The 20,388-nt window shown below is 34.7% G+C and overlaps 1 protein-coding gene across 10 annotated transcripts in view; it reads right to left on the minus strand.

Annotated features, from left to right (window-relative positions):
- Positions 1 to 20,388, minus strand: part of RASAL2 (RAS protein activator like 2) — a 388,691-nt gene that overhangs the window by 86,807 nt on the left and 281,496 nt on the right. For 9 of the 10 annotated variants that reach the window (XM_027086223.1, XM_027086221.1, XM_027086219.1 and 6 more), the window contains one exon: positions 10,480 to 10,586. In XM_027086223.1, the coding sequence (XP_026942024.1) occupies positions 10,480 to 10,586 (107 nt within the window). Of the gene's footprint in view, positions 1 to 10,479; positions 10,587 to 11,370; positions 11,476 to 20,388 lie in introns of those variants that run through there. The other variant, XM_027086226.1, reaches the window with a different exon arrangement.

A 20,388-nucleotide genomic window follows, 5' to 3' on the forward strand; every position in this document is an offset into this window, starting at 1 on the left:
ACTGAAAGTTAGAAAAAGTAAGGAAATAATAAAGATCAGAGTGGAAATAAATAAAATAGAGACTAAAAAGACAATTAAAAAGATCAGTGAAACTAAGAGCTGGTTCTTTGAAAAGATAAAAAAAAATTGATAAACTTAACTCTGCAAGAAAAAAAGAGCTAGGGCTCAAATCAATAACATCAGAAGTGAAAAACGAGAAGTTACAACTGACAGCACAGAAAGACAAAGGACCATAAGAGACTAAGAGGAGCAACTATATGCCAATAAAGTGGACAATCTAGAAGAAATGAACAAATTCCTAGAAATGTATAATCTCCAAGACTGAATCAGGAAGAAATAGAAACTATTAACAGACCTATTACCAGTTATTGATTAATTTATTAAATTATTTATTTTTGGCCACGCTGTGTGGCTTGTGGGATATTAGTTCCCCAACCAGAAACTGAACCTGGGCCCATGGCAGTGAAAGTGCTGAGTTCTAACAACTGGACCAGCAGGGAGTTCCCTGAATCAGTAATTTAAAAAACTCCCAATAAACAAAAGTCCAGGATTAGATGGCTTCACAGGTGAATTTTACTAAATATTTAAAGAAGAATTAACACCTATCCTTCTCAAACTACTCCAAAAAGTTGAAGAGAAAGGAATGCTTCCAAACTCAGTCTATGAGGCCAGTATCACCCTGATATCAAAACAAGACAAAGATATCAAAAAAAAAAAGAAAAAAAGAAAGAAAGGAAGAAAGAAAATTACAGTCCAAGATCACTGATAATACAGATTCAAAAATCCTCAATAAAATATTAGCAAACCAAATCCAACAATACATTAAAAAAAATTGCATACCATGATCAAGGTGGATTTATCCCAGGGACACAAGAATTTTTCAGTATTTGCAAATCAATCAATGTGATACACTACATTAACAAACTGAAGAATAAAAATCACATGATTATCTCAATAGATGCAAAATAAGCTTTTCACAAATTTCAACATCAATTTATGATAAAAATTCTCCAGGAAGTGGGCATAGTGGGAACATATACCTCAACATAATAAAGGTCATATATGATAGGCCCATAGCTTACATCATACTCAACAGTGAAAAGCTGAAATTATTTCCTCTAAGATCAGGAACAAGACAAGGATGCCCACTCTCGCCACTTTAATTCAACATAGCGTTGGACGTCCTAGCCACAGCAATCATACAAGAAAAAGAAATAAAAAGGAATCCAAACTAGAAAGGAAGAAGTAAAACTGTCACTGTTTGTAGATGACACGATACTATACTTAGAAAATCCTAAAGATACCACCAGAAAACTACTAGAGGTCATCAATGAATTCAGTCAAGTTTCAGGATACAAAATTAATATACAGAAATCTGTTGTATTTCTATACACTATCAACAAACTGTCAGAAAGAGAAATTAAGGAAACAATCCCATTTACAATTGCATCAAAAAGAATAAACCTACCTAAGGAGGTAAACGACCTGTACATGGATGGAAAGAATTAATGTTGTTAAAATGACCATACTATCCAAGGCAATCTACAGATTCAATGCAATACCTATCAAAATACTACGGATATTTTTCACAGAACTAGAACAAATAACTTTAAAATTTGCATGGAAACATAAAAAACCCTGAAGAGCCAAAGTAATCTTGAGAGAGAAGAACAGAGCTGGAGGAATCACACTCCCTGACTTCAGACTATACTACAAAACTACAGTAATCAAAACAGTATGGTACTGGTATAAAAACAGACACACAGATCAATGGAACAGAATATAGAGCCCAGAAATAAACCCATGCTTATGTGGTCAATTAACCTATGACAAAGGAGGCAAGAATATACAATAAGGAAAAGACAACCTTTTCAATAAATGGGAAAACTGAAGAGTTATATGCAAGAGAATCAAACTGGATTACGTTCTCACACCATATACAAAAATAACATCAGGATGGATTAGAGACCCAGATGTAAGACCTGAAGCCATAAAACTTCTAGAAGAAAATATAGGCAGTATGCTCTTTGACATCAGTCTTAGCAATATTTTTTTGGAGCTGTCTCCTCAGGCAAGGGAAACAAAAGCAAAAATAAACAAGTGGGACTACAACAAACTTAAAAGTTTTTGCACATCAACAAAAAGACAGTCTACTGAATAGAATAAAATATTTGCAAACAATATATCCAATAAGGGGTTAATATCCAAAATATACAAAGAAGTTATACAACTCATCATCAAAAAAACAAACAAGCTGATTAATAAATGGGTGGAGGACCTGAAGAGATATTTTTTCCAAAGAAGACATACAGATGGCCAACAGACACCTGAAAAGATGCTCAAGATCACTAATCATCAGGGAAACACAAATCAAGACCACAATGAGATAACACCTCACACCTGTCAGAATGGCTATCATCAAAAAGACAACAAATAAGAAGTGGTGACAAAGAAGTAGAGATATGGGAACCTTTATACACTGTTGGTGGGAACGCAAATTGGTACAACCACTATGGAAAACATTATGGAGGCTCCTCAAGAGATTAAAAGTAGAACTACCATCACAGCCACCAATTCCACTTCCAGGTATTTACCTGAAGGAAACAAAAACATTAATTTGAAAAGACATGCACAGCAATGTTCACTGCAGCATTATTTACAATAGTCAAGATATGGAAACATCTAAATATCTATTGACAGATAAATAGATGAAGAAGATGTAGTATGTATGTGTATGTATGTTTGTGTGTAACACACACATACACTAGACTGTCGGCCATTAAAAAAATAAAACAAAATCTTGCCATTTGTGACAACATGGATGGATCTAGAGGGTATTTTGCTAAGTGAAATAAAGTCAGACAGAGAATGACAAATACAGTATGATCTCACTGCTATGTGGAATGTAAAAACAAAACAAACAAATAAAACAAAATGAAAAACAGACTCATAGATACAGAGAACAGATGGTGGTTGCCAGAGAAGAGAGAGTGAAATAGGAAGGGGATTAAGAGGTACAAACCTCCAGTTATAAAATAAACAAGCCATGTGGATGTAATATATAGGATAAGGAATATGGTGAATAATATTGTAATAACTTTGTATGGGGACAGATCATTAGTAGACTTATCATGGGGACCATTTCATTTTATGCAAATGTCAAATCACTATGCAGTACACCTGAAAAGAACATAATATTGTACATCAACTAGTTTTCAGTTAAAAAATAAGTAAATGATAAATTGAAATTCATAGATGTTTAATATAAAACAAACAAACCATTTAAAGATCCAGTGGAGTGGTACTGGCTTGATTATAAAATTAAATGGCCTGATGGTAGGAAGGCACCTCAGGGGTATTACTGTTTACCAGTAATGCTTGTACCTTGTTGACTATAGTACAGCTAAGAAGTACAAAAATACCTTTCTGTACAGCTAACCCTAGCAAATCAAGAATTTGGCAAGGTTTCCTTTGTATATTTCTAACTTCCTAACTTCTTTGAAAGGAGAAAGCATCTGATATCAGTTATACTTAGTGGTTAACTATATGCTCCCCTAAGTGAGTATTAGCCCTTCAAAACGTTTATCTCTGGTTGTGATATGAAAGTAGTTAAGCCTCTACTTCCCCATTAAAACAGAAGAAAAATATCTTGGCTTTGAGGAGATGGCCTTATAGTACACTATCCTTAAGAAAGAACTATATTTGAGTTCATCCTGTCCTCTCTCTCAAACAGCCCTCTTCTCCTGGACAGGATAAGTTGGAATCTCCACTAGTTAGCACTATTGCAAACCTATTTCTAGGAATAACCATAGATTGAGGAGGTTTTCCATCATTCTTTGATTCTTTCAAGTTTAGAATCTTGGCAATATTCCCTGCCATTCCTGCTCTCTTCCTCCAGGTATTTGCTATCTGCTTTCTATCCTCCTTAAGGGGTTGTATCTATCCTTAATCCTTTTTTCTTTTCTCCAAATTTTACATTTCCTGGGGTGTTTATTGTTAAAAGATTTTAAAATTACACCCGTTCTGATTACAAAATGATTTAGAGGTATAGTTAATACTTAATATCTTCAGACTATAATTTTTCTTTTCAGACATCCCTATGTTTATTATATTATTTTTACCTCTGGTAGTAATATTTTGATAGACACATAATATGAATATGTATTCATATATACATGAATACAAATGTTCTCTTTATTGAAAAGGTATCACTGAAGGGTAATCCTACTATTTTAACTCCATGCAGATGGTCAGGAAAGAGAAGAAAGATGAATAAAGAATCTTTAAGCAGCAGAGGAAAGAACTTTAAGTGTCCTGGAATACAACAGCAATGAGAATATAAAAGTTGAAACAGGATTGTAGCTCAGGTGCTATGAATTCAAATTGAATATTTTACTGCTAAAACAGATTCTTAGGCTGGTCAAAGGCCACTCTGCCACAATAAAGCAAGTATTTTGTAAAATTAGACTGGTCATCTGAACTGACTGTGGTAAACACTCAGAAGGGCAACTAATATACAACACAGCAACTTGTTTGTGAGCGATAGCATGCCACTGAGAAACTTTCACTTGCTAGTTTTTTACGGCAGACTTGAAGGTACAAAAGAAGGCACTGATGTCCACAGGGAATACATTGACTAAGTGGGTTTCTAATACTTTAACCACTCATTTAGACAAATAGTTCTCAACCCTGGTTGCATGTTAGAATCATCTGGAAAGGTTTTAAAAAATACAGAAGACTGGGCTCTAGTCCAGAGATTCTGATTTAACTGGTCTGAGGTGGAGCCCAGGCAGCAGTATTTTTTGAAGTTTCTTAGATGATTTTTGTGTACAGCCAGAGTTGAAAACCACTGGTTTAGAAAATGAACACTTTCTGGTCTTTATTAAGTGGGCATGAAGCTTTCTGTCTCTTTGTTTACCTTGGAAAAACAAAGATCTTATTGAGGATTCTATTCAAAACAACGGCTAATACCAACTGAGCCCGATTATCTCAATACTTAAGGAAGGATGTAACGTTACTTTTTTTTTTTTTTTCCAGAATTTAACTTAGTTTACATTTATTCCTCTAAAGCTTTACTTTCTTCTAAAAACTATGCAAAGGTTCCATCTTTTGACAGTGTTTTGTACCTAGCATGTCTGATTGGGAATGCTCAGGAGTCGCTGTGACAAGAACACAAGGAGGGTTACATAGGAATAGTCGGTTACTGCTTTAGTTCAACTTTGCATTCTGGTTGTCTTGGCATGTATTTTAGTGCCTGAATTCTTTCAGAGCCAAGCTCAAGGCTAATATAAATGAAGCAGCTGCGACTGCATTGTGTTACATTCACAGGGAAGGCCAACTCAGACCATTGTGTTATGGAAATGAAAACACTAAGCGAAGCACCTGGCCCAGTACACAGCAGCTTTCTTTCAGCCAAAGCTAAATTGATGGCAACGTCTAAGGAGAAGTGATACAAAAATCATAAATATCAATAGTCACTTTATAAATAGAATATTAAAGAAAGAAGCCTGTCGCAAAAACTCAGGCAATGTGAAACAAATATATACAATTACAAGATGTTAGCATATTCCCTTTCTGAATTAAATTTAAGTACCTGGATAACTTTTCATTAGTTTACTCATTCCTTTCCAGTTACTCTTGTAACATCATTTAAATGTAGTTTTAACAATATATAAAACATACAATGGATATTTTATTTTAAAATATAGTTTTATATATAGTTTTAACAATATATAAAACATACAATGGATATTTTATTTGTGTTTAAAACACAAATATGACAAAGGCAAAAAGTCTAGCAGGATGTTAAAGAAAAAAATGAAAAATAGTATCTTTAAAAAGAGGTAAAAAACTATTCAAATGACTAAAATTGTTCTTGAAGAATGTAATAGTCAAAACTCAAATCTGCAAAAACATTGCCAGCTTATATGTATATCTGGCACCTAAATTGTTCAAAGAAATATCCACAGAGATAAATCATTAAATAAAGAATCCTACCTAGTTTCACTTCCCAACCTAAGTAGAAAGAGTATATACTACATACATAAAATACCATAGCCCTGGATTCCAAATATAAATTAAGATCTCTCTTTGTTGAAGAGAAAAAAAAAAGGTAACTATTTTGCGCAGGTGCCCTCCTTTACTCCAAATGATCTCTTAGTAGTTATTAAATGGTTTAGTAATCCACTTGACTAGAGACATCATCTGTAATACCAAGAGAGTAAGTGTGAAACATAGTCACTTGATTCAGGTTCTTAGATAACTCATTTATATTTTATCCACTCAACAACTACTTGTTGAGTGTTTCCTATATGCAAGGCTCTGTCGTTAGACATTGGGGTAGCTACAAAGATGACTCTACTCAATGCTCTGCGGTGACCTAAATGGGAAGGAAACCCAAAAAAGAGGGGATATATGTATACGTATAGCTGATTCATTTTGCTGTACAGTAGAAACTACCACAACATTGTAAAGCAACTATACTCCAATTTAAAAAAAAAGTTAAGTAGAAGAGATATTTATTGTCTAATGAGGCACACAGACCTACAAACAAATAACTGCAATTGGAATTAAGGTGAAGAGATATGGAATCAGAGTGGAGGAAGAACTGAATAACTACCCTACAGATCTCTGCTTTTCTTATGCCTATGATTAGCTGTAAGTACAAATACATTTAAACATTCCCAAAAGCTGAGACCTTAACTTAACCTATAGGTTCAGTGGCCATGACTTCCTTGTTTCATTTCTTACATTCTTATTTTTAAACTTATTGACTCTGCTGTCTATCTGCATAAAGATGGATTAGACTAAGTAAGGAATATACATGAATATACTACTTACTAGTTATCCATTTTAAGTTTAGAAAATATAAGTTTGGGGGAATAAGGAAGATATACAAAGATATATATCCTTTCTGCCTTATCTAGCAGCAGTCAGCAGGATACAAACAACTCTTATCCATTGGCTTCTGGGGATCTCTCAAAGGCTAACCACTACTCTAGAACTACAAGCAGTGTCAGCTGATAGCCAGGGGTGGGTGCTGGACTGGCCTTCTATTGAATGATAGCCCCTTACCTATCACCCTGAGTTCAGATAGTAATAGCAAGAAGAGTCACTTAGATTAGAGTCAAGTAATTTACCAGTATGTCCCAGTATTTATATAACTTGGTTTAGCTTTTAAGCCAAGACAAATATTTCAATTAAACCAATCTTTAATGCTTTAGTGGCCAGCAAAATTTAGTTAAGCTTGACAAACAAACCCACTCACAGTCTTGCCCCAACCTACCTCTCCATCCTCTCTCTAGCCATTTTTGCCTACATGCTTTTCAATTCCTGCCTCGAAAAGCAGGAAATGCTTTCCCATATTCCCTTGAAGCGTGAGTCACCTTATGAAGTGTGTCTTTCCAAAATGCTATTCCCTCAAGATGGAATACTCTCCTTCCCCTCTCAACTATTTTCATTCAGCCTTTGAAACGCAGCTGAAATACTGGCTCCTTGACAAAGCCTTAGCTTACACAGTGCATTGTTAAAAACCAGTGTCACCATGCTCATCTACCTCCTTACGAATCTGGTCATTTTTCTGTCTCTTGCTACTAGACTATAAGTTCTCTTGTATGGAAATTCTGTTGTGTTCATTTCTGTTTCCCCAGTACCAAGTAGAGTGCCAAGAAAGCATCAATAGTCTCATCAATATCAATTGGTGAATCACCAATACTTTGCCCAAAGTAAGCATTCATTAAGTGTGTCACTGTCAAGAATTTCCATCAAGACTTGTTAAAAATCTATTTCATCTGCCCTCAGGAAGCCTGAAAATAGATCTAGGAAGAATAAGGCCCTTTTGGAGAGTCCACAACTAGCTCCTTTTTGGGTCCTCCTGATGGGTAGTGAACCTGCTGTTCACCACAGCAAAGACACCTGAGTCTTTGAACTACAAGTACTTGTGCTTAAATCTCACCCCTGCCCCTTCATAAAGTTAACATGAAAATGGTCTTTGAGGTACTATATAAGTAACTAAAAGTTAAGTATCTCAGGTTCCTTTTTGTACTGCTTTCCCATATTCAGAAAGTCTTTTGTGATATTTATTACAAAAATATTTTGTGTTGATCTGAAACTAGACATACTTCTTCTGGCAATACATTTAAGTGATGTAAGTCACATTAGCTATTGGTATCATATGGAGATTTAAAAAATACAATGTACTTCCACAGACATCCAAGTACTGCAGTGCCTCATTTAGCCAGCATATTTTGGTTTCTCTTAAAAGAATATAAATTATTTATCTAGCATTATCAAGGAGTGAGGAACTTCACAAACTAAATTTTTCGGAATAGCAATTTTTATAAAGCTTCACATATCTTTAAGATTTTAAATATTCTCAATGGATATATATCACACAATATTACACAGTTTCCAGTTTTAAAAAACAGTCTGGTACAAACAATATAATCTCACTTTTCCTTGATGATTCAGGACTATTATTATCAATGTCAATTACTACACTATACACCATCCATCCTGTAATACGATGGTACCCTTAAGGACTATCAATAAGTATAAGGCTATCTGCCTTTATCCTAAATGAATTCAGATTGTTTTTATGACTCCTTGTTTTTCATTTTCTCTGCCTCCTCCCTCTACTCACTGACATTTTTTTTTTTTGCCATTAAAAAAAAATTGCAGTCAGTGTGTTTGCATGGTTATTTTTCCAAACAATTGTCTAGATGAAGGCTTATGAATGGCTAAATTCTACTAGAGAGCTAAGTGCATGGGCTTTGTGACTGCAATTTGCTAGTCAGGGGACCCTTCTTTCCCTCAGTATTTCTAAATCCATGACGTGGCTGAGATTGTAAAAAGAATAACAAATGAGGGAATTCCCTGGCGGTCCAGTGCTTAGGACTCAGCGTTCTCACTGCCGGGACCTGGGTTCGATCCCTGAGTAAGTGGTCTGTGAGTAGTGCTAGTCTTCATGTATATGCACCATTGGTTTATTACTTTTACTCAAAAATAATTAGCCTTATTATTAAGGTAAACCTTAAATTAGCTGTCAATTTATTGTTTAAATATAAATGAAAATTGTTATTTCTAATTAATTCAAATTTTAAAAGGCCAGTCATGAACTTCAGATTCAATATAGGAAGTATTTCAAAGTTACCACATTGCAGAGGAATATTCTTCTTCAGCTACTGATGTTGAAAAAAAAAAAAATTAAGTATTCACCATTCTATTCTAGCATGACAGTAGTAAAAATTCAAATTCTAACTCAAACCTTTTCACCAAACTCTTTATATAGATAGTTAGTTTCACTATATTTGATTGGTTTCATCAGGAAAATAAGAAGGGGAAGGGAGAGAAAAGATGCTTTTTTCATTCATGAAAACAAATTTTAAATAGATAGTTATGTCTATTAGAATAAAGAAATTTGGTAAAAGGCATGAAATCCAGTATTTTAAAACTCCTGTCACGATTTGGTTAGACTATTAATCCAACACTTGCTTGTGGTCTTTAAAAATGAGAAGATTTGTAAAAATTTGAAAGGTGTCACAATAATAGATATTCACAAACTCTACAAGGCACCTAGATATAACAAGGGGAAATCTTGCTTCTCAGGATTAATGTAAAATAAAACATTCACTTTGGTTAATTTACAAGTGAATGCCAGCTTTATATCTCAAAATACCAGTTCTACTTAAAAAGTCATCCTAACTTTAAAAACTTGTATTGGAATAAAGAACACAGCGTATTAACTTGGCTGAATTAAAAGAAAAAAAATCCTTTTTTTCCCAATAGAAAAGGCTATTTCTACTTTATACTGATTTCCAGTGTACCTATAATAATGACCAACTTCACGGATGTAATTCTTTTCAAGTTTAAAAGTAATTAATTTTAATAAAATGATATGAATAGAAAGTAAGTATATTTCTTATTCAATAAACAAAGAAAATGGATGAATTAAAATCTAGGCTACTCCAAGTTATATCAAAGAGGTCCAAATTGCAACTGGTAGTCACCTGACCTGATCACTTACAGACTTTCCATCTCAGCGTTCCTTCATATTTAATATTGATTCTCAGTACTGCCTAGTCAGTTTAAGGAGTATTTTTAACTGGAATATTTCTTCCAGGGTATTTCTTAAGCACTTATATAGTCATCTAAAAGATGGCTTAAGCAAAGCATAGGCCAGGTTTCAGGATTAGAACTCACAACTGTCTAATTTTCTAATCTAATTTTCTGATTTTCTGCTCTGCAACTTTATGAGTCTCATCATTCTCTGCTTAGGCTCCATCACTAAAAACACTATACGCCATCCTTTAAAAAAAAAAATTCCTACCAGCATCTTCATAAAATTGTGATAGGTTTTAGTTAGTAACTTGATAAAGAAATTCTTGAAGAACAAAATGTTTTGATTTCTTAGCAACTGTCTCTAACTCTAAAACGAAAGGAGAAAAGTAAAGTAATCTTTTAGAGAAGAGAAACACTTACTGGTACTTTGAAGGGTGAGGTATTTGCAGTATCCATAGAGTTGGGTTTCTCTGATGTACTGGTCCCTGAGATACTCCGTCTGCGGGGGGACCTTTCTGCTGGCACCTCTGGAAAAGAAAAAAAGAACATCATAAAAAACCCAAATTTAGGATCTTTCGCTAACCTGTAAAATTATTGATTTTTTTTCTCACAAAAAATCAGTCTGCTTTAAAGATACATTACATTCTATCTCTACATAATTTGTTTCTTTATCTCTAAAGAGATATTATTGAGACACTAGGGAGACTTGGTCACTGTTAAGAATCTGCTTTACTGTGACAGCTTATATCTTTATGCACATATAAAAAGTAATTTCCTCTGAGCTATGTTTAATATCTCTAAGTTCACTTAATATTTGCATCTCAGTATATGAATCTACTTCTCTATGTCAGCAATATAGGAGTTAATATAATCCAGTGAAATTTTTTCATATTCTTGTGAACAAATTTTGCCTAGTGAACATGATTTGATGGTGTCTGCACAAAGGTCAAAGTTCAGTTCTGTGCAGATAAGATGATTCACTAGCCTGCAGCCAAAGGTCCATGAGAAGACTAAAAGCTGCTGCTAGGATAAAATAACATATATGCCTATGCTGATATAAAAATAGATCAGCTTCTCCTTGTTCTGGCAATATGACCTCACTAAGATCTTACTCTGGAATCCTAAATCTGTTCAAACTGACCTAACAAGCTTCAGATTTTGCAGATGATGTGGTATTCTCCAATTTAATTACTATACACTATATTAAGGTTATATTAAGGTTACATTAAAAATTTTTAGTGATATACATATATATGCATATATATGCACATAAACACGCACACACAGATGATAGATATATACATATTATACCTTTATCACAACTGCTTCCCATCTCCACTTCAACTGACAGACATAGGAATCCAGCTTCTCAGATAACATTAGATAATCTCAACATGGACAAGGGAAAAAAAAAACACATCCTAAAAAGAGTATTCTGTGTTATCTTCCAGATCTTAAAAAATAAGGAGTAAATCGTGACTCCGGAGACTGACATTTTGATTCCTGCTGTTCTCCCTTTAAAAGATAGATGCAGTTTAAACTTCCATTTCTGGCCTCCTGGCCCCTGGGATCCGTGCTACTTCCACTTAAGAGAAAGCGTTTTTTCTCGCTCCCTCCCTGTGCCTTGCTCTTCCCCCTCCCTCTCTACAGCTTGCAGAGAGAGCAAGCGAGAAAGCAACACACAGGACTGCAGCTATTCAATCAATTGTTCCGACTGCACATCCTCATTAGTTACTTTCAGGCTATTAGCAGACGCCCAACCACTGCCTCCCCTCAGTTACAGCAAATTTCACAGTATTACACTAATCTGCAGAAGAAAAAACATTTCCTGAAATTTATATTCATCTAGTGCCAAAAGGACACCATTTTATACAGACCCAGTAATACACACAAATCAATCTCTCCTATGAAAATCCAGTTGGGAGTGCTTACCCTATTACTATCTTTGCGTGCTGGACACTGATTTTCTTCCGTGACTAAACATTTCTTCACTGTGACATCCTGACCAGTAAGACATAAGCCAAATTGCAACATGCCTAATGACCGAGAGGTTGACAACACAGCATCTTAAATGCATGCAGTACAAGGAAGTTCCATGCTATTACTGTGTTTTAAAATTATGACCAATAACTGCCTCTCAACTTCTCTCTAACCATCTGTGGTTAAATGAGCCTTAATGTACAAAGCCATTTTCAGAATTAGGCACACATGAATTCTACTGCACATTTCTAAAAAATGGTACTATAATTAAAATTCATAGGAATGGCACAAAGCACTGAATTTAAACAAATCAGTTTGTCAGAGCACACTGAACAACAAGAACTTCAGACTCCAGGAAGATGACTTTAAAGGGTGATTATCTAAGTCAGGCAATTCTATATGGGGGGCAGGCAGGTGGGGATAGGGGCTGTTGAAGGTAGAAGGAGATCTCATCTTTCGTCTGATAATTACTGATCATTAGAAGATACATGAGATTGAATATTACAATATAATATATTTTAATCTCTGAATAATTGATGGAGAAACCATATTGGGAGAAAAATAAGTTCCATTAGCAAGGATAAAATGATCTAGTAAACAGTTTTCCTTAATTTGCAATGTTCTGGCTAAGGAAGGAAAAGAAACTTATCTCCTTACTGTCTTCCAAACATCTAATTTTAGTTTTCAGGCATATGAACTCATTACGTAAATATATTTCAGTGCTTTTAGCTATTTGAAATTATTTTGGCTATAATGAGCAACCACATTTCAAACCCTAACAATATGTTCTTTGTTATACTTATCTTTAGATTCTCTTTCTGTATCATGAAAAAAAAATCACAACTCTGATGTAGCTTAAAAAGTGTCACTGGGGGCTTTCCTGGTGGCGCAGTGGTTGAGAGTCCGCCTGCTGATGCAGGGGACACGGGTTCGTGCCCCGGTCCGGGAAGATCCCACATGCCGCGGAGCAGCTAGGCCCGTGAGCCATGGCCGCTGAGCCTGCGCGTCTGGAGCCTGTGCTCCGCAACGGGAGAGGTCACAATAGTGAGAGGCCCGTGTACCGCAAAAAAAAAAAAAAAAAAAAAAAAAGAATGTCACTGGGTTCAAAAAGAAGAAATTAAATTATTTTTGAAGTTTGAACAACTGCCATTAAAGAGGGAAAAGCAAGGAAACAAAATAAGCTAAATCAACTAATGATAAGAGGAGGAAGTCTACACTTCTTGACTTTCCCAGCCCTCACATCAGTGCAACTTATCTGCTGATGTCTTTGAATGTTAGGGTTGCTTAGTTTTCAGAAGATTCATAACTATTTGAAAGCTGAGAGAAGAACATATACCCAAAGAACTAATGACCACTTAGAAACAGGGGAGCAGCATCAGGAAGAGCAGAATTAACAACTTGCTGGATTAGTCACAGGCTGGCCTGCATGTTAAACTCGTCCAGCTACCTTTGACTTTAAAGCTCCAAGCAAAAAGGAAAGCTGCTACTATGCTCTTAAAGCTACATTTCTGCTGATTTGGATGGAAAATCTATACCAGTCCCAGTAGACCAAAATTAGACAGCTTTCTATCCTACCCGGCCCTTTCTACATACTACTGCATTATTTTCACTTGCTGTAAAAATTAATATTCTTTTCATAGTCACAGTATTAAATTACAGTCATTTTAAAATATGCTCTCTCTCTAAGACAAGAGGCATATGATATTGTTTCGGTAGATAAAGGTCTAAAACTAATTTGTTCACTTTCTCACCCTCTAAAAATAATATTTTTCATCTTCAGATTGAAAGGCAAAAAAAGTTATAAAAAGTCCAGTTAAGTTTTAAATTTATCTCTTCATTTCCTTTGCCATTGGGTATGAACTGAGATGAGGTGACAACTTATAATAATGAGAGATAACCTCCAATACAGCTCCACATAGGATGATGTATTGAACAAAGAGAACATCTGGGTGCTTTTCTTAGCAGCTCTACCAACTATCTGTGTGATTACGTGTAAGCCATTTCAACCTTTCCTGCTCTGGTCTGCATTAATAAACTGGGTTATTCAGACCAACCAGAGATGAAGACAAGATGAATCAGTTTATATGCTTTGACCCAAAATTAGCTTTTTGGAAGAATGGGGCTCTCTAAATCCAAAATACATTATTACAATGTCATTTCCTCAAAATACACATTTTCTTCTATGTCAGTGTGCTTTGTTTTAAAAGTGAGGCAAAGTAATTGACAACTAGATAATTATAAGGGCAAAGGCACTTTTGGTGGAAGATGTGCCTATCTGACAAACAGAACTCAATTCTGCCTTTCAGACCTAATAGTGTGTTCATGGCCTTTAGTTTATTTATAATGAAGTCAATGTAACAAATGGTGTTTCAGGGAGGGAAAAAGAAGAGGACAGAGAAAGGGAGATGAGTAGGAACAATAATTTCACTACAGTAACTATAGTGAATAGGTAGATAGATGCATTGAGAAGGTGAGTGAGAGCCAATACTTAAGGAAGTGAAGAGGTCAGGCTTGTAGATTTATCAGGGAGGGAGGCTGCAGACAGAGGGAGAACAATACAGAGCTTCTAGGGTAAAGTGCAGCTGGGAGGCCAGTGGGGCTGCTGTCGGTAAGTGGGGACAAATAATAGCAGAAGGCCTAAGAGGAATTTGGGCAGGCGTGCTCAGATCATGTAGGCTTTGTAGGCCTACACATAAGGACTTGGCTTTTTACTCTGAAAGAAAAACCACCTGGTGAAATGCACTTCATCCAAAGGTACAAGTCACAAAGAAATACTATGGAGAGACACTTATTGGCACTTTCTTAATTTTCTTTTTTTTAGGATTTTGAATAATGAATGTGATTGAAATGATTCTAGAATATTATTATGCTTGGAAAGAGAGTAAGGAAAATGCTTATATTAACTGAGGGTTAGGTTCTAAAAGCCTCTACAAATAAATGAGAAAAGTATCTATTATGTAATGTCATTATGATAAAATATCTATAAATATCAACTATATTTACTTTTTGTTCAGTCACATTTAACCAAATTTCATATACTGTCATGTCATACATGCATATACTTAACATAAACAACATAGCTAAAACTGTCATGAATTCTGATAATGTCTATTACTTAGAGTAAGTTACAATGGTTTTGTTTTGAAGTAGAGGAGATGATTCAAAAATACGTTTTTTTAGGAGAAAAAGATGTACTTCAAAATTATTTAAGTACCTCTTTTGTGAATAATTTGTCTAAGGCAGAAATATTTTTCTATTATTATGATAATTTGAGTTAATGTTAAATGCTTGTTATGTGCTAACCACTGGGTCTAGTACCTCTTACTTAGTTCTTGTGGTAGCCCCTGAGGTAGTAGCAATTTATTACTCTCTTAGATGAAGGTGGAGGCAAAATCTAAAGAAGAGAATAACCTTACCAATGCAAAAGTAATTTCAGAAAATTCAAAACAAATGATAAACAGACCGAAGAAAGATATTTATAAAGTTTCGATTTGGTAGATAATGATGTAAGGAACCAAAATATCCTCCTTACAGCAAAATTCTCTAGTTATGACAGACCAGAAAAACATTACATGTTCACAGATGCAGTCAGATGGCATATACAGTATGTCTAAATACTTCACATTAATAGCAATCCAAGCCAATTCCTAGTAATTTTGTGTATAGAATTATAAAACATCAATGAATGTGAATGCTCTGTCAATTATAATTATTCACAGGTCCCATTAATATTTTTGACATTATATTTAGGAAACAAGTTCTCTATTGTTATCAAAAGGAAATTCTTTAGTTCACTTCAAAAACCTTTTCAAAAATCAAAAACATTTCAACAAAGCATGATAAAAAATTAAATACACACCAGAATGTTTGGTCATCCATTCAAGTCACTGGAATTTCAATGTGTATAGTGTTGCTGTGAATGAATCCACTTCGCTATCATCTATTTTCCCTTATATTGCAAAAATGATGACAAAATAGGATGTGATAAGTCCATGGCTCAAGTTATTAATGAATGAGTTAATAAGCAAATAACTTATTTCTCCATGCTGTGAATTCTAAATTAGGACAATGCTTCTTCCACAGGAGGCACAGAAGACACTTAAGGAACAGAATAGGAAGGAAGGAATAGTATTAGGAAATGGGTTTGTACCTCTTTATCAAGAGGGCCTTTAATAACAAATGGCAAACATGAAAGAAAAAAAAAGGCTTCATGATGTTTCATACTTTTTGTTGGAGGATCCCTTAAAGGTAATGAAAGCTTAAAGATGAAGGTAGACAAGAATTTTATAAAGGAAAAGTGACAAGAGCAAAGAGGAGAAAATTACATCCTGCATTTATATAGTTGCTAACAACATAGCACCAGGGTGTTTTATAGACTTCACCACCTGATTTTCAGTAGGACATTTTCTGCTGTATCTCACTTTTACTGCTGTAAAGCTGAGGCACTGACAGTCACTACCATTCACCTCCTCTGGAGTACAAATCCCCAGAGCCACTTTAATTCATCCAATTTGTATCACTTAGACTGCAGTACTTCACTCAAACAAGCAGTCCTTTCAAGTTTGCATGCCCTAGACACATTTCAATACATACAAATTGGTGCTAAGTACAGAAATGTGGTGAATTCTCAGAAAGTAAAGGCAGCTAGTCTCCCCCACCTTTTCTTTACTTCAACAAATTTATTCCCTATTATTATTTTTTAAAAATTCTTCTTGTTAATATAGTAGGAGAACAGATTTCTCTCTGGTCAAGCAAGTATTCCATTTCTTCAACTTAGGGTTTCACATGATTATACTGGATGAGATGATAGAGAACACTTTTCACTGTCAACTGGAAAGACACAGTTTACGGATATTTATATGGTTATCTTAATTTTCAAATACAAAGCGTATCTATGGTTCTTAGTGATAACAACCAGGGATCTTAGTAGTAATAATAAAAGTATAACAAGGATAACTGCAACACCAAACTAACATTTTTATTCCTTATTACATGCTAAGTGTTTTATATTAATTTTCTCTTCAATCCTCACAATTCTCTGGAATTGGAATTATCGCCCCCGTTTTACAGATGAGGAAGCAAGATGTTCTATTACTCTGCCCATGTTTGCAGGGCTGGTAAAGGGCAGAGTCAGAATTAGAACCCATGCAATCTGAATCTAGAGGCTATACTTTTTTTTTTTTTTTTTTGCGATATGCGGGTCTCTTACTGTTGTGGCCTCTCCCGTTGCGGAGCACAGGCTCCGGACGCGCAGGCTCAGCGGCCATGGCTCACGGGCCCAGCCGCTCCGCGGCATGTGGGATCTTCCCGGACCGGGGCACGAACCCGTGTCCCCTGCATCGGCAGGCGGACTCTCAACCACTGCGCCACCAGGGAAGCCCTAGAGGCTATACTTTTAATCACCACGCATGCTATCCTGTTCTCCTTGTGTTTTGTATAATGGATTGTAATGAAGAAAAATAAGGTAAACAATCATGGAGACTTCAATTTTCTTACTTCTTCCTAAAAATAACTCAAAGAACTTTAACAAGTGCACATGATTCTTATTTTAAAGAGAATTAAATCATACTCTTTGGGGGATAATTTACTGCAAACAAAACCCCATCAAAGAAAACTCTCAATCCTGGAATGCTAATGCTATTAAGAACATTATAATCAAGAAACAAAGAGGGGTGAGGCAATGTGGTGAAGAAGGAGAAAAGTTACTTGCTTAACGTAATGGTGAAAAAATTTGAACAAAATAGGAATTAAGCTATAAAGAATATCTACCACTGATTCCTTGAATTAAAAAGTGACAAAAAACCATCCAAAAAATAACCCACCCTTAGGGGGATGGTTGAATAAGCAGAGCACAAAGGTTTTTAGGGCAGTGAAAATATTATGTATGATACTGTAAGGGTGGGTACATGTCATTACACATTTGTCCAAACCCACAAAATATACAACATTAAGAATGAGTCCTACTGTACTATGTACTTGGGGTGATTATGATGTGTTAGTGTAAGTTCATCGACTGTAACAAATATATTACTCTGGTGGGGGTACTGATAATGGGGGGAGACTATGCATTTGTGGGGACAAGGGTACACAGGAAAATCTCTGTAACTTTCTCTTAATTTTGCTGTGAACCTAAAACTGCTCTAAAAGAACAGTCTTAAAAAAAAAAGAAAACCTGCCCTTCTATCCTCATAAAGCAATCTTCAGTACACCTAAGTGGAAAGATAACTACTTAGGCCAATTCTATGAGACAAAAATAGATAAAAAGCATTGGTCAGCATAAAGTTACTGTTTTGAACATTTCAATCTAGTTATTTATGAGATTTTCTTAATCTCATAGCTTCATTTTGGTGAATAATATTTTGTCTTCAACTCTGGAAGACAATAGATCTTCTAATTTACAGAGATGCTCTAAGACCTTTATCTAAACTTTTTCTATAACTGACTTTATTAGTATGTTTCAAATATAATTCTGGGTAAATCTGATTTATTCACATAATTTCACTGTTCATCTCTAAAATCTTTTTTCAAAAGATCTGATCCTTGATTATGCCAGGGTCTTTTAAGACTAATTTGGGTTTTATTCCAAAATAGACATTAATAGAAAGCATTGAAAGTATTGAAAACATAGAAATATTTAAGCCTCTAATAAAGATGAGAACTTAATCATTTACTGAGGACCAAATATGCATGCGGCGCTGCACAAAAAACAAAAGATCTTTACAGTGGACCTCATTTACTAGTGAAAGTAGCAGAAACGGGAGAAGCCTGTAATGTTGATTGGTACCCCTTTAGCCACCAAACACTGTCAAGTCTCTCTTTGAACGTTGACTTCATTTTGTTCTCTTTATTTCCACTACCATATACCACTCTAGTCCAGGATTTTGTATTTTCTCATGTAGATTACGGCAGGACCCTCCTAACTAATCTCACTGACTCCTGTCTCTCTCTGCTTAAAGCTATCCTGCTTACCATTACCAGATTAATCTCCCTCAAACAGTACTTTCTTAATGTAATTACCTTCCCAGAAATCTTAAAGATAGACAATCAGGCATTGAAAAAATATCACCTAGCCCCCACCTTACAGAGTCACTCTTTTCTGCCAACACTTTCCAACAAATTGCCTTAGTCAGATGATCTCTGATCTTAAACGGGCCATATTAATTCCTCTGCGTCTGTCTTTGCTAATGGTTTTCACCTATCTGCCAAATCTTAGGTAACCTTCAATACCAATTTCAATTCATCTGCTTCCATAAAACCAGGCCTAATTATTCACATTTCTTTGATTTCCAAGTAATATATTTGTATAAGTTCACATTACTTGATTATATGTTCTCTAGTTTTGGATGCCAAACTACGTGAATTCAGGTCTTGCACTGCAAGATTTGAACAGTGGTGACCCTGTCTAAATTTTCAAATAAAATAAATTTTAATAAATAAAATTCTCTGAATTTTAAGTATTTCTCCCACAATGTTTCCATAAACCATTTGCACCCATTCTTGCTTGTCTCACAGGGAATACTGAAACAGAATAAAAGATAATTGGTAACAAATAAATTTTAACTAAACAACTAAAAAATAGTTCAGCATAGTCTGGTCACCATTTTTTTTCCTTTAATAAACACATGTGATCGTACAGAATTGCCATTTTTTTTGTATGTTAAAATGGAAAAATATCAGCAATTTCATATGGTTCAACTTAATTCATAATAAAATTATTAATAAATTTTCTAGTTATTTCTAATTCACATATGGCATTAAAGTGTATCACTAATCAAGTTTAAGAATCACTCTCATTTTATGTCTATTAACTTGAATCTTCCACTATAATTGAGATTTTGATAAAGAAGTTTCATGGGAGATTAAGTTTTTCCTTCTATGCATCATTCTATTTAAAGATTCACAAATTTTCAGGTTTTATTAAGAAGCACAATTAAACATAAATTAATCAGGTTTATGTCTTGATATTTTCTTATTAATTTCTATTTTCTTGAGATATCTGTTCACCTTGATTTCCTTTAGTTTTTTACTTGCATATCCCTATAAGGACAAATTTTGAAAGAATTTCCTTTTTTTTTTTTCCTTTTCTAAGGATATCCCCTCAACAAAGGATGTAATACTTAAAAACTCTAAGGTAACCATGACCACCTGTGGGGTTCAATATGAATTGCCATGCTTAGGTTTTAGCATGGTTCTTAGCATTTTTTTTTTCAATTTAGATACCATTTATTCACTTGCAATGAAAAACTGAACTATCACTGAATGTAAATATTAATGCAAGTGTGATCCAGCATTTATTCTTTTTCAGAAGTCAAGCTATATGAGAAATCAAACCACAATCGGTGGTAGATT

Source organism: Aethalodelphis obliquidens, unplaced genomic scaffold (genome assembly GCF_003676395.1).
Source record: "Aethalodelphis obliquidens isolate GAN/ISIS:26980383/991018 unplaced genomic scaffold, ASM367639v1 scaffold55, whole genome shotgun sequence".
Lineage (NCBI taxonomy): Eukaryota > Metazoa > Chordata > Mammalia > Artiodactyla > Delphinidae > Aethalodelphis > Aethalodelphis obliquidens.